We start from the raw sequence: 16,112 nt of genomic DNA on the forward strand, positions 1-16,112 counted from the left end.
GTTCAAAAGACGAAAAAAAAATACAAAAGTTAGGGGCATTTTACTTGAACTAAGCAAAATTATCTGCCAATAGAACAATAAAATTCGGCTTGTCAAGACTTTCCAAAACAAGTAAAATTAGCTAACCTCATTGAACCCAAAGATACCTTAAAATACCGTAATTTCCGGACTATAAGCCGCTACTTTTTCCCCTCGTTCTGGTCCCTGCGGCTTATACAACGGTGCGGCTTATTTACGGCCTGTTCTTCTCCGACACCGACGAAGAGGATTTCGGTGGTTTTAGTACGCAGGAGGAAGACGATGACACAATGATTAAAGACTGACTTTTCATATACCGGTAGGCTGGTTATTTTGATAACGTACAGGCGAGCACTTTGTATTACTTTGCACCGTTGTATTATTTGTACTCTGCACGAATGCTGTTCGCCATGTCAAAGATGTGAAAGTTTGATTGAATGATTGAAAGATTTATTGTTAATAAATGGGACGCTTTGCGTTCCCAAACAGTCATCTCTGTCCCGACAATCCCCTCCGTGGTAGCAGGAACCCCTATATACTACGGTAATTACACATCAAAACCCTGCGGCTTATAGTCGGGTGCGGCTTTTATATGGAGCAATCTGTATTTCCCCCTAAATTTAGCTGGTGCGGCTTATAGTCCGGAAATTAGTAAGTAGTAAGTATTTTCTCACTAATAACAAGTGCACTTTTCTTGGTAGAAAAAACAAATATGAGACCTTTTTTCTCGATATGTTGAAAAATATTCTTAAATTAAGTAAATGATGACATAATGATATGCGCTCCAATTTTTTTTTTTATTGTCATTTTGAAGAATTTTTCTAAATGTGCATGAACTATTTCTGTTCAAAATTGTTAGAAATGTCACATGTTAAATGTTTAAATATTAACTGTCAGTTTGTTTTACCGTGCAAACTGTACTAATATATGAGTACGTATGTTGTATTGTTTGATTGAAAATAAAACAGCAAAGTCCATTTGTCTGTCATCTGTTTTAATTATGAGAAAATCATGATTTTTTTAATTTCATGCTTGAAATAAGAAATTCTTACTTTGAAAAAGCAGTTTTATACTTGTGAGTGTAGATGACAGCTTTGCAGCAGTTGATATTCTAGTTTCAAGCATGTTTTACTCAATATACTGTATGTCATAAAATCTCAGCAACAAGCTGTAATATCTTACTGGGATAAATAAGGACCAAAACCCTTAAAACAAGTAAAACACTCTAACATAAAATCTACTTAGTGAGAAGAAGTATCTTATCAGACAGAAAATAAGCAAATATCACCTTTATTTGAGATATTTAATCTTACTTAGATTTCAGTTTTTGCAGTGCATATACTGTACAGCAGATTTTTACAGCTAAATGTGTTTATATGATTTACAAACACATACACCTTGGCCCCCAGACACATTTTTTTTCTCTCAATGTGGCCCCCGTGTCAAAATATTTGCCCAGCTCTGTTCTGCACCACTACAAACTAAAACAATAACCATATTGCTGAATTATTACCCTTCCAAACGGCATTATCTTTGCAAAGGCAGGGCCATCCCATTAAATTCTGCAGGTGTAACATGCAGTCACTCCTTCCAAAGCCCTCCAGCAGTGTTGAATGAAGCTCTGATGTGGCTTCCACCTTCCTCATGAGGTCTGAGACGTTCTTCCGGGCTGTCCATCAATGACGCTCTGTCTGGTTTCCCTCTATGAGCTGCATATAGGACACTCTTTCAGTGGCTAGCTGAGAAGCAGCCTTGTGTGCGCACACAGCAGCATCTCTGTCTGAGGTTTAGACTCCTCTCACCCCCCCCCCCCCCTCTCTCCTCCATCCATACAGTGCACACAGCGAGTGCGACCGATCGATAATTAAAAGGCAAATAAAGCCCAGGCACCTGCCTCTTTTGTGCCACAGTGTCAAGCGTCACTTACCGTTTTGTTTCTCCTGTGTGTGTTTGTTTCCTCTCCAGTGGAGCGATGCATGAGTGTGATGCAGTCCGGGACACAGATGGTAAAGCTGAAGGCGGGGTCCAAAGGGCTGGTGAGACTCTTTTACCTGGATGAGCATCGCTCCTGCATCCGCTGGAGGCCATCACGCAAGAGCGAGAAGGCCAAGAGTACGTTTGCACACACACACACACACACACACACACACACACACACACACACACACACACACACATCGAGGACACAATTAAGTAGGAAATGAGAATACGCTCTTGCAATCAGGCCCGGCCCTAACCAATCTGGCGCCCTAGGCAAGATTTTAGGTGGCGCCCCCCCCCCCCCCACATCGGCAGTGAAGTGTATATACTCACAAGAAACCGAATAGCTTTGTCTTTGACCTTTTTTTTTTTTACTTAAAGAAAGCAAATTAACAATCAGAATAGTTAACAAGATAAAAAAAAAATATGGATAAATAAATGAATACAAAAAATAAAAAATGAATATATGAAATACAATATTTTTTACATACATAAACACAAAATAAAACGTGTCAACAAGTTGCATAAAATAAATTAAAAATACAATATAAACAAGGCACTGTACAAAACAAGATATCAAACCAGTATGACTTTAACAACTATATTACAAAAAAAGGGGATCCTACAGAGTTCTCTATTTGTGCTTTTTAATATTGCATTAACTAGAATGACTTACAAATTACTGTACACCAGGGAGTACTGTAATTACCTAACGTTACATTATTATTTTCCAATTATAAATGATGCAGACGAGGCGTGTTGGCTGAGTTCTTGACGTTTACTTTCACAGCGTGGCAACATGCAACACTTTTCGGGGCTACCGCGCATGCTCGTAACTCCCGTTGCATGCTGGGTAGTGTAGTTGTTATATTCTCTAGCTCATAACATTGTTCCCCCATAAAGAAATAATGTTAACTCAATAAAGTGTATTTCTTTTTTTAGCTTCAACTTTTCATTTTTTTAGCATTGTAACCACATTTGCAAACAACTTTTCTCTTCATAGAATTTTCTTTCAATAAAGAAATAAAGTGTAAAAATGTCAAAGCATCATAACAAACAGTTATGTCAAATAGCAGCAGAAGTGCACTTTTTGTAGAGCTGTATTATTTTCAGTTTTGTGCCCAAGGGACTGATTTTATTTAACACTATATTATTATTTATACACCTATAGTGATCACAGAGACAGGTTGTTTTTGTGTTACTGTATATATTTGTTTCTCTGAAAAATCCCACTTAATATACTTTGGGTAACAACAGTCAATATTTATTTATTTTATTTTATTTTTTAGGTGGGTAACAGTCAATATGTATTTCTTTATTAGATTTTATTTTTTTATTATATAATAAAAGTGAGCTTTTGTTAAACCAAATATTGTGTGTTTTTTTCCATATGCAACAACCTATCTGGACTCGATAAGAGAATCGATAAGGAATCGGTTCGATAAGAGGATTCGATAATGAGCTCGAACTCGATAATTCCTTATCAAACATCATCCCTACCCACACCTTAGACAACTTTTGTCGCTTCTTAATTCCCTCGTTTTGCTATGGCTCTTGTCCTCTGCTTTCTGCGGTTTCTGCATTTCGAGTTATGTCGGCGAAAAAGTTTTGTAAACCTAAGCGTATTTAAAAGAGAAGTGCAGGGGGCGTATGATCTGTGACGTAAACACGCTGTGCAACACCTAAACAGTCGGTGCGAAATGTGAGCTTTGACTACTGTTTACTAAACCAGTCAAAATGCCGTAAAAAAAAAACAACTAAACGACGCCTCACGCAGCGAAAATTCCTCGAATAATAAAATTACTCAAGTTACTCAAGGAATCGTTTCAGTTCTAGAAGCCCAGTTTGATTGACAATCAAGTAGTGTAGAAGATGAGCACCAAAGTATTAGAAACGTTCAATCTCATAGGTAATGTTTTAGCCTTGGTGCTGCATTTTAGCCACTTTAGAAGTGTTTTTATTAAGCTCTACTGGGAACACAACTATTTGTGTGTCTGTAGCTTTAATGGTAATGAACTGCGGGCCTGGAATTTTTACTTTTTAAGGTCAAGGCAAGTGTTGCCTTAAAGGCCTACTGAAATGAATTTTTTTTATTTAAACGGGGATAGCAGATCTATTCTATGTGTCATACTTGATCATTTCGCGATATTGCCATATTTTTGCTGAAAGGATTTAGTATAGAACAACGACGATAAAGATTGCAACTTTTGGTATCTGATAAAAAAAAGGCTTGCCCCTACCGGAAGTAGCGTGACGTAGTCAGTTGAACATATACACAAAGTTCCCTATTGTTTACAATGATGGCCGCATGAAGTGAGAGAGATTCGGACCGAGAAAGCAACAATTTCCCCAATAATTTGAGCGAGGATGAAAGATTTGTGGATGAGTAAAGTGCAAGTGAAGGACTAGTGGGGAGTTGAAGCTATTCAGGTAGGGAAGATGCTGTGAGAGCCGGGGGTGACCTGATATTCAGCTGGGAATGACTACAACAGTAAATAAACACAAGACATATATATACTCTATTAGCCACAACACAACCAGGCTTATATTTAATATGCCACAAATTAATCCTGCATAAAAACACCTGCGTGTTTGTTATGCTAGCTCCTAGCTCCTCTGCTAGCTCCTAGCTCCATAGAACACGCCAATACAATTCAAACACCTGATCAACACACACAATCACTCAGCCCAAAAGACCGTTCACCTAACCCAAGGTTCATAAAGCTTATATATTTTTAAAAAGTTACATATGTGACGCGCACATACGGTCAAGCTATCAAATGTTTAGCAGCCAAGGCTGCATACTCACGGTACCTGATATTCAGCTGGGGATGACTAAAACAGTAAATAAACACAAGACATATATTTACTCTATTAGCCACAACACAACCAGGCTTATATTTAATATGACACAAATTAATCCTGCATAAAAACACCTACGTCTGCGTCTTTGTCATCCAAATCAAAGTAATCCTGGTAAGAGTCTGTGTTGTCCCAGTTCTCTACAGGCGTCTGTGTATCGAAGTCAAAAGTCCTCCTGGTTAGAGTCTCTGTTATCCGAGTTCTTCCATCTTGACTGCATCTTTCGGGAATGTAAACAAAGAAGCGCCGGCTGTGTACTGTTGTTGCTGACTACGTTCGAAAAATACGTCCATTTCGCACCGACAACTTTCTTCTTTGCTTGCTCAGCTTCTTTCTCCATAATGCAATGAACATGATTGCAACAGATTCACGAACACAGATGTCCAGAATACTGTGGAATTATGAAATGAAAACAGAGCTTTTTCGTATTGGCTTCAATGTGGAAGGCATACCCGTGTTCGCCGGTCTACGTCACGCGCATACGTCATCCTCAGAGGCGTTTCGAACCGGAAGTTTAGCGGCAAATTTAAAATGTCACTTTAAAAGTTAACCCGGCCGTATTGGCATGTGTTATAATGTTAAGATTTCATCATTGATATATAAACTATCAGACTGCGTGGTCGGTAGTAGTGGCTTTCAGTAGGCCTATAAAGGAGGGCTCATATTTTCGGGCACTGAGGCAAGTTAGAAGGGCACCAAGGCAAACATAATTTTCTTTCTCGGCAGGGGCTCCGAAGCATGCATGCATACTGTATATACAGTCAAAAGTTTAAATACACTTGTAAAGAAGTGAAGTGAAATATATTTATATAGCGCTTTTCTCTAGTGACTCAAAGCGCTATACATAGTGAAACCCAATATCTAAGTTACATTTAAACCAGTGTGGGTGGCACTGGGAGCAGATGGGTAAAGTGTCTTGCCCAAGGACACAACGGCAGTGACTAGGATGAACCTGCAACCCTTATTGCTGGCACGGCCGCTCTACCAACCGAGCTATACCGCCCCACATAATAAATAAATTAAGAACATAATGTCATGGCTGTCTTGAGTTTCCAATCATTTCTACAACTCTTATTTTTTTGTGATAGAGTGATTGGAGCACATACTTGTTGGTCACAAAAAAAACATTCATGAAGTTTGGTTCTTTTATGGATTTATTATGGGTCTACTGAAAATCTGCTGGGTCAAAAGTATACATACAGCAATGTTAATATTTACTTACATGTCCCTTGGCAAGTTTCACTGCAATAAGGCGCTTTTGGTAGCCATCCACAAGCTTCTGGTTGAATTTTTGACCACTACTCTTGACAAAATTGGTGCAGTTCAGCTAAATGTGTTGGTTTTCTGACATGGACTTGTTTCTTCAGCATTGTCCACCACACATTTAAGTCAGGACTTTGGAAAGGCCATTCCAAAACCTTAATTCTAGCCTGATTTAGGCATTACTTTACCATTTTTGACGCGTGTTTGGGGTCGTTGTCCTGTTGGAACACCCAACTGCCCCAAAGACCCAACCTCCGGGCTGATGATTTTAGGTTGTCCTGAAGAATTTGGAGGTAATCCTCCTTTTTCATTGTCCCATTTACTCCCTGTAAAGCACCAGTTCCATTGGCAGCAAAACAGGCGCAGAGCATAAAACTACCACCACCATGCTTGACGGTAGGAATTGGTGTTCCTGGGATTAAAGTCCTCACCTTTTCTCCTCCAAACATATTGCTGGGAATTGTGGCCAAACAGCTCAAATTTTGTTTCATCTGACTACAGAACTTTCCTCCAGAAGGTCTTATCTTTGTCCATGTGATGTCAGATGAACCAAAAATTGAGCTGTTTGGACACAATACCAGAAGCTTGTGGATGGCTACCAAAAGCGCCTTATTGCAGTGAAACTTGCCAAGGGACATGTAAGCAAATATTAACATTGCTGTATGTATACTTTTGACCCAGCACATTTAGTCACATTTTCAGTAGACCCATAATAAATTCATAAAAGAACCAAACTTCATGAATGTTTTTTGTGACCAACAAGTATGTGCTCCAATCACTCTGTCACAAAAAAATAGGAGTTCAAGAAATTATTGGAAACTCAAGACAGCCATGACATTATGTTCTTTACAAGTGTATGTAAACTTTTGCTCGCAACTCTATATTTATATACAGTATATATATATATATATATATATATATATATATATATATATATATATATATATATATATATATATATATATATATATATATACATATATATATATATATATACATATATATATATACATATATATATATATATATATATATACATATATATATATATACATATATATATATATATATATATATACATATATATATATATATATACATATATATATATATATATATATATATATATATATATATATATATATATACTGTTTTTTTTATTCATTATTAATATAAACTTGTCAGCTTTTTGTCATTTCATAATGCCTTTATCACTATTTTTACATTATGATAGAAGGAGGTATTTTTATTTATTTATAATTTTTTTAAGTTATGTACATCTATATGTACATGTAGATTCTGTATCGGGACAGATCCATTGAGAGTTTGAGCAGAAATGTGTCATATAGGAATTAACCATACCCAATAAAACTAAATAACATGCTGTGTCACATGAATGTTTTCTAAAGTAATACCTTTGTGACATGAAAAAAACACAAGTAATGTAAAAAAAAACCTTGCGTTTAGTTTTTGATATCAAGATAACACACAAAGCAGTTTGGCTAATGAAGATGAAGTCTAATAAACAAGCTTTGTTCTTTTCTTGCCATGAGGTGGCGACTTGTCCAGGGTAGGGTTGTACGGTATACCGGTATTAGTATAGTACCGCGATACTAATGAATCATATTCAGTACTATACCGCCTCTAAAAAGTACAGATTCCCCCACTAAACATGCTTTACTACACACCGTAGCTCACCGGCGTCACAATGTAAACAAACGCCATTGGTGGATCTACATCTGACATCCACTGTAATGATACCAAGTACAAGAGCGTATCTAGTCGATACTACTATGATTACATCAATATTTTTTAGCATAAAATCTTTTTTCGTTTTAAAAAAAATGTATATTATGTTTATAAACTCAGGAAATATGTCCCTGGACACATGAGGACTTAAATTATGACCATCGTATGATCTTGTAACTACTTGGTATCATCCAAAACTAATGTAAAGTATCAAACAACAATAGAATAAGTGATTATTACATTTGAACAGAAGTGTAGATAGAACATGTTAAAAAAGAAAGTAAGCAGATACTAACAGTAAATGAACAAGTAGATTAATAATTCATTTTCTACCATTTGTCCTTAATAGTTTTGACAAAATAATATAATATAAATGACACAATATGTCAGTGGTTCTCAACCTTTTTTCAGTGATGTACCCCCTGTGAACATTTTTTTAATTCAAGTACCCCCTAATCAGAGCAAAGCATTTTTTTGTTGAAAAAAAGAGATAAAGAAGTAAAATACAGCACTATGTCTTTAGTTTCTGATTTGTTAAATTGTATAACATTGCAAAATATTGCTCATTTGTTGAGGTCTTTCTTGAACTATTTGGAAAAAAAGATATAAAAATAACTAAAAACTTGTTGAAAAATAAACAAGGGATTCAATTATAAATAAAGATTTCTACACATAGAAGTAATCATCAACTTAAAGTGCCCTCTTTAGGGATTGTAATAGAGATCCATCTGGATTCATGAACTTAATTCTAAACATTTCTTCACAAAAAATGAAATCTTTAACATCAATATGTATGGAACATGTCCACAAAAAATCTAGCTGTCAACACTGAATATTGCATGGTTGCATTTCTCTTCAGTTCTTTTTGACAGACATTTAAAAAAAATCTCACGTACCCCTTGGCATACCTTCAAGTACCCCCAGGGGTACGCGTACCCCCATTTGAGAACCACTGCAATATGTTACTGCATATGTCAGCAGTTAAATTAGGAGCTTTTGTTTGCTTACTTACTAATGAAAGAAACATTGTCTGGTGTGTTCACTATTTTATTTAAGGACAAAATTGCAATACTAAACACATGTTTAATGTATTTGCAGATTTGTTGTTGAAATAAAGCCAATAATGCAATTTTTTGTGGTCCCCTTTACTTAGAAAAGTATCGAAATACATTTTGGTACCGGTACCAAAATGGTATCGGGACGCCCGACTGCAGCTGGGATAGGCTCCAGCACCCGGTAGAGAAATGGATGGATGGATGGATAACATGAATTGAGGTCAAAATGGGGCTGTCATTGGTCAATACAAAAAAGAAAGAATTGATAGCCAAACAAGGAAAACAGTAAGAGTGAAATGGCCTTTACACCAAGCTTCTATTTCACCTCAAATGTCACTCAGTGTTGCTGCTGAGAGGATTATTCCTCACCAACCCACTGCCTGTGGATGCGTGTACCAACATGTTAAAAAAATAACACTGTTTGTGACTGTCAGCGCTAGTTTAAGCCTCTTAAATATGTTGCCATGATTGTGAAATGCACACTGATGCCCTGTCCTTTCCAAGAATATTTGTGAACGTGTGTGTGTGTGTGTGTGTGTGTGTGTGTGTGTGTGTGTGTGTGTGTGTGTGTGTGTGTGTGTGCGTGTGCGTGTGCGTGTGTGTGTGTTGGATGGAAAAGGATGCTGCCATATTGTTACTGTCAGTGCAATGCAGCATTACACAGAATGAGGTGGGAGAGGATGGATGCTTCTACAGTTGATTGTGACAAAAACATTAGTGTTGATACGGTATAAAATAAATTAAGATACATTTAATAAAAAGTAAAAAAATTTATTAAAAAAATGGTCCTATGTTGCTGTCCAAGGTGCAATTTTAAACCTGTTATCCATTTTTAACATTGTCTTTCAACATATTTTCACCATGCTCTCATGTTTGATGACAATAAAGTAATCTATATTCTATTCTATTTAGAACCACGTTCAGGGTATTTGATATCTATCCACAGCCAAGGTCAAAGGTTAGATGTTACCTAATGTGTTTTTTGACTACCGTATTTTGCGGACTATGAGGCGCATTTAAAATCCTTTTTTTTTCTCCTCAAAACTCGACAGAGCGCCTTATAACCCGGTGCGCCTAATGTGCGGAAAAATTCAGGTTTTGCTTACCGCCCTCGAAGGAATTTTATTTGGTACATGGTGTAATGATAAGTGTGAGCAGTAGATGGCAGTCACACATAAGAGATACGTGTAGACTGCAATATGACTTAATTAAGTAAACAACACCAAAATTGTATATGTTCCATTGAAAATATAGAACATTAAACATGGTGCTCAAAAATCTATCAAAAGGTTTTAGTATGACTTTGGTAGGCTATGAACCCGCCTGCTTGATGGATTGTACTGTGCTTCAACATACGAGTATTATTACGGTGTGTATAAGGCAAGACATTATCTGGCGTTTTGTTTCGCAATAGTATGCAAAAGCAATTTTTCTTACCTTCCGGGACCTGCTGATCTGTATTTGGGATCTGCATACATCCTGAAAAAATGTGTGAGTCCGCCTTTGTAGTCCGTGGCGACGCCGTAGTCGATAAGCTTCTTCTTTTTCTCTATCTTCTTCTTATGGGACATTCATCCTCCGCTGTTGCCATTTCTAATATAAAGTAGTGTAAAGTTCTTACTTATATATGTCAGTAAACTCGCCATGAAAGCGCTAAAACATACCGGAGTAGTGAGTTTACATTATTCACCCAAGGAACTTCAGTTATTAAAGAGTTCCGGTCGGATGCTTTTTTACGGATGAGAAGATGCTGCTCCAATATTGCATCCTGAAGAGACTGTCAGAAAGCGGCTTGAAGATGATCTGTAAAACATAATCTATGCAACATTTTGACCAAAGAACCACCATTACATGTTATGTAGACCATCCATCCATTCATTTTCTACCGCTTGTCCCTTTTGGGGTGGCGGGGGGTGCTGGAACCTATCTCAGTTTTCAATTTAAAAAAATGTTTTTAAAATATGATTCCTTTAATGCGCTCTATATTCCGTTGCGCCTTATATATGAAAAAATATCAAAAATAGACCATTCATCGGCAGTGCGCCTTTTGGTCCGAAAAATACGGCACTCCAATTTGGACTTTCATTTGACTATAGGCCACCTAATTATATACTGTTTGTCCTCATTAAAGGTCACAGGGGAGATGTAGACTATCTCGGCTGATCTGGGACAAGAGAATGTTCACCCAGGATCGGTCACCTGTCAATCACATGGCACATACTGAATACAACCAACCTCTCACACTCACACTCACAATTTATGACGAGTTTAAAATGAATTTAAAACGCTCATTTTTGTAATGTGGGAGGAAGCCGGAATGAGAAAACCCACGCACACGTTGAAACATGCAAACTCCACATGGAGACGCGCACACATTTTAACCATGGGTCCCCTTGAGGCCAGTAAACTAAGCACTCGTCCACCAAGACCCAATACTAAAATGTTTGCATTTGCAGAGATAGTAATGCTCTTGTACCAATTCATGATAATGTATTTATTGTATTATCAATTATAAATACATGTCATTAAAATAATATACATTATACATTCTTGTGTGTATTTATTTATATGATATGTATCTTTTTTAATCTTTCATTGTTTTATCATCTTTTTTCTTCTTCTCATATTTAGACTTCTTGTCAATATTTAATTTGAATCAATAATGGCTGTTTCTGCTTCACATTTCAACTAATATATACAGTAAATGTATGCCTCATCGGTTTAACCCCAAGTTAATTATAGATAGCATTAATTTGTGTGAATACTCCAAAGCATTCACACATTCTACACCCAAATTAATCTATTTATTCTTCTTCTACTCCATTCATTGGCGCGCTCTACCTTTCACATTTTTCATCCGATTCAAATCGATCCAACTTCAAACTGCTTTCCCTTGACAAATTCCATAAATTCCCAGATTTCCCAGAATCCCAGGTTTTCCGGGACATTTTTCCCATTCAAAATGAATTAGCCATTTTTCAAACTTCAACCATTTTCCACATTGTTCAACCGATTCAAACCATTCCACCTTCGACACATTCCACCATCCTGGAAATTCAAACTATTATTTTTCCAAGTTCAAAAAAATTCCAGGAATACCCAGAATTCCCTTTTTTTCCAACCCTTTCTTCACCTTTTTTTCTGGCGACTACTCCTTCCACATTTTTCAACCCACTTCAACCGTTCCACCATCTAAACATTCCTCTTAATCAGGACAAAAAAAGTAAGTTTTTTTGAAGTGGAAAAATTCCCGGTTTTCCCGAAATTCCTGGAATTCCTTAATACCATTTCTCAATTAAAAATGTTACTACTAAAACATTTTTAGTAGTAACTGATCTTGTGATCACTTCCTGAGGATCCTTGATGCCGAGGAATATTCATCCATCTTGCTATGGTCTGGATAGCCTGCTGATCCTGAGCTGTAGCGGGATGGATGGATATATATATACAATATCTGGGTATTTTTTCTAATAATGTCTATATTGTAAACCTTGAGTGCACCTCTCTCCTCAAGTGTGCATGTGAGTGTGTATGAGTGGATGTGGGTTTGCGTGAGCAAAGTATGACGGTTAAATGTGATTTTAACTGTAAAATTCGATAAAATATATTTGCAAAAAAAAAAAGTTACTACTTCAACCTTTCTCGACCAATTTGAAAAATTCCATTACCAACCATTTCAACTCATTCACAAAAAATTCCTGTTTTTCCTGAAATTCCCAAATGTCCTTGCAATTCCCATTAAAAATAATGGGACCTTTTTTTAAAGTTCCACAATTCCCACAATTTTCATCTGATTCAAACCGTTCCAACTTAAAAATATTCAGCCTGTTCAAAATTGTGTGCCTTCCTTCAACAATTAACATCAAATTCCCGGATTTCCAAGAATTCCCCAGTTTTCAGGGACATTTTCCCCATTCAAAATGAATTGTCCATTTTTTCAACTTCCACAATTCAACCGATTCAAACCATTCCAACATCAACACATTCCACTCATCCACCTAACACTTTCCCAAGTTCCGAACCAAATTGAGTTTTTCCTGGAAATTCAAACTCTTCAACATTTAAACTATTCCAACATTCATACTACATTTTGTCAGCATTTCAGTTCAACATTGGAGCATTCGCATGCAATTCCTTCAGGAATTGCCTCTTGTAGTTAGTGTATGTCATTGTTCTATTGTCCCCTTCCTCCTTTAATTGTGTCGCTATCTTTCTCTTCCTCCGTCAGTCACCATTGATTCACTGTACAAAGTGACAGAGGGCGGTCAGTCCGATATCTTCCATCGGCATCCGGAGGGCAGCTTGGACCCGGCCTGCTGCTTCACCGTCTACCATGGCAACCACATGGAGTCCCTTGACCTGGTCACGTCCAATTCAGATGAAGCCAGAACCTGGATAACAGGCCTCCGCTATCTGATGGCTGGAATCAGTGATGAGGACTCTCTGGCTAAAAGGCAGCGCGCCCATGACCAATATCTTTTTGACATAATGCATAATGAAATGATAGAAGCTATCAGATCTATTCTGATTGCTGAAAACCTCAATTGATATGAGTGCTTAAGCACCATAATCCATCCAACCATCCATTTTCTACCGCTTTGCCACTCTGAATCCGACCACAGCGGAAGGCGAACATAAGTATCGGCCATGTTTGGACGTTTGCATAAAACGATTTCAACTGGACCATGAGGCCATCACTAAACTATGTGATTATTTATTTGGAAATACAAATATAATAGAGATGGGACTCTTTAGGCACCTCATGGTTTGATCCGATTCAGGTTCCTGGGGTCATGATTCAGTTCAGACTTGATTCTTGATTCAAACTGATTCTCGCAATCTACAAACGTATTATTTGATATAATAATTAACGAGTTACAGGCTACAAAACTTCCTTTGGGTTACAGTCGTGGTCAAAAGTTTACATACACTTGTAAAGAACATAATGTCATGGCTGTCTTGAGTTTCCAATCATTTCTACAACTCTTATTGTTTTGTGATAGAGTGATTGGAGCACATACTTGTTGGTCACAAAAAACATTCATGAAGTTTGGTTCTTTTATGAATTTATTATGGGTCTACTGAAAATGTGACTAAATGTGCTGGGTCAAAAGTATACATACAGCAATGTTAATATTTGGTTACATGTCCCTTGGCAAGTTTCACTGCAATAAGGCGCTTTTGGTAGCCATCCACAAGCTTCTGGTTGAATTTTTGACCACTACTCTTGACAAAATTGGTGCAGTTCAGCTAAATGTGTTGGTTTTCTGACATGGACTTGTTTCTTCAGCATTGTCCACCACACATTTAAGTCAGGACTTTGGGAAGGCCATTCCAAAACCTTAATTCTAGCCTGATTTAGGCATTACTTTACCATTTTTGACGCGTGTTTGGGGTCGTTGTCCTGTTGGAACACCCAACTGCGCCAAAGACCCAACCTCCGGGCTGATGATTTTAGGTTGTCCTGAAGAATTTGGAGGTAATCCTCCTTTTTCATTGTCCCATTTACTCTCTGTAAAGCACCAGTTCCATTGGCAGCAAAACAGGCGCAGAGCATAATACTACCACCACCATGCTTGACGGTAGGAATTGGTGTTCCTGGGATTAAAGGCCTCACCTTTTCTCTTCCAAACATATTGCTGGGAATTGTGGCCAAACAGCTCCATTGTTCAGACCTTCTGGAGGAAAGTTCTGTGGTCAGATGAAACGAAAATTGAGCTGTTTGGCCACAATACGTTTGGAGGAGAAAAGGTGAATTTATTTATTTATGAATTTATTCCATTTTGATATAAGGCTGTAACATAACAAAATGTGGAACATGCGAAGTGCTTTGAATACTTTCCGGATGCACTGTATCATCAGGGTGGCTTCACTAAATAAATGCAACAAAGTTTCATCTATGGCAGGGATGTCAAACTCGTTTTCATCGCAGTATTGGCTGCCTTCAAAGGGCCGCTTTAAAAAATAAAAAAAATATTATGTATGCGGGCAATAACCTGTGATTAATCAAAATTCAAATTGATTTGATTTAAAAATATATATATATAATTTGACAGCATTGATATACATGTGTACCAGTAATCACCTCATATTATTACACCATTGCCTATGCACTTGATTATTAGAATGTTCATGTACAAACTAATGTCATCTTTACTAACATATTTTTGTAATACACTATATGATAATGTAATATTTGGCGTGATTAGATAACGATTAGAAGATACACATTTTTTCCTGTCAAAATGGAAAATATTTGCTTTTAGTAAAAAAAAAAAAAAAATCAAGTATTTTATTAACACCCATTTTTCCCAGGTTTTCGCGGGCCACATACAACAAATCTGGCCCCCGGGCCTTGAGTTTGACACCTGTGATCTATGGAGAAACATCTAGCCAGGAAGAAGTATCCTCTGTGCGTACGCACACTACATTACCATGGCGACCAACGTTCACGTGACAAGCATTGCCTGAATTGATACAGCCTTTTTAAATTCAAAGGAAAACGTCACGTTTCACACAACCGAAAAAAGGCGCCACAGCCAGTCCGCCTCATTAGTAGTTAGGTCGCCTTCATCCACGACTTAATCACGTTTGCTTAAGTTAAGCACGTTTGGCGTGTCTGCAGGCTGGATTGGAAAATACGAATAAGAAAAAAAAGGGCGTAACTGCAAGCGAGTAAAAAACACAAAAAGGAGACTAGAGCTCCCACATAATCACTTTCCTGTAAAAACCTTAGATACGAGAGATGCTCGTTCTCCTCCATTGTTGTTGTTTATTAATTAGACTTAAGGCTGGTGCATTCTTGGTTGACAAGACTCTGCAGCATCGCGTGGACATCGGGGGCGGTACCTCTGGATTGGCAGACCGGGGTGGTGGTTCCTCTCTTTAAAAAGGGGAACCGGAGGGTGTGTTCTAACTATCGGGGGATCACACTCCTCAGCCTTCCCGGTAAGGTCTATTCAGGTGTACTGGAGAGGAGGCTACGCCGGATAGTCGAACCTCGGATTCAGGAGGAACAGTGTGGTTTTCGTCCTGGTCGTGGAACTGTGGACCAGCTCTATACTCTCGGCAGGGTCCTTGAGGGTGCATGGGAGTTTGCCCAACCAGTCTACATGTGCTTTGTGGACTTGGAAAAGGCATTCGACCGTGTCCCTCGGGAAGTCCTGTGGGGAGTGCTCAGAGAGT

The 16,112-nt window shown here is 37.7% G+C and overlaps 1 protein-coding gene across 9 annotated transcripts in view; it reads left to right on the forward strand.

Annotated features, from left to right (window-relative positions):
* Positions 1 to 16,112, forward strand: part of plch1 (phospholipase C, eta 1) — a 221,712-nt gene that overhangs the window by 116,088 nt on the left and 89,512 nt on the right. For all 9 annotated transcript variants that reach the window (XM_062059983.1, XM_062059987.1, XM_062059984.1 and 6 more), the window contains 2 exons: positions 1,984 to 2,130; positions 13,156 to 13,399. In XM_062059983.1, coding sequence (XP_061915967.1) covers positions 1,984 to 2,130; positions 13,156 to 13,399 — 391 coding nt within the window. The remainder of the gene's footprint in view (positions 1 to 1,983; positions 2,131 to 13,155; positions 13,400 to 16,112) is intronic.

The sequence above is a fragment of the Entelurus aequoreus genome, linkage group LG10 (assembly GCF_033978785.1).
Source record: "Entelurus aequoreus isolate RoL-2023_Sb linkage group LG10, RoL_Eaeq_v1.1, whole genome shotgun sequence".
NCBI classification, from domain to species: domain Eukaryota; kingdom Metazoa; phylum Chordata; class Actinopteri; order Syngnathiformes; family Syngnathidae; genus Entelurus; species Entelurus aequoreus.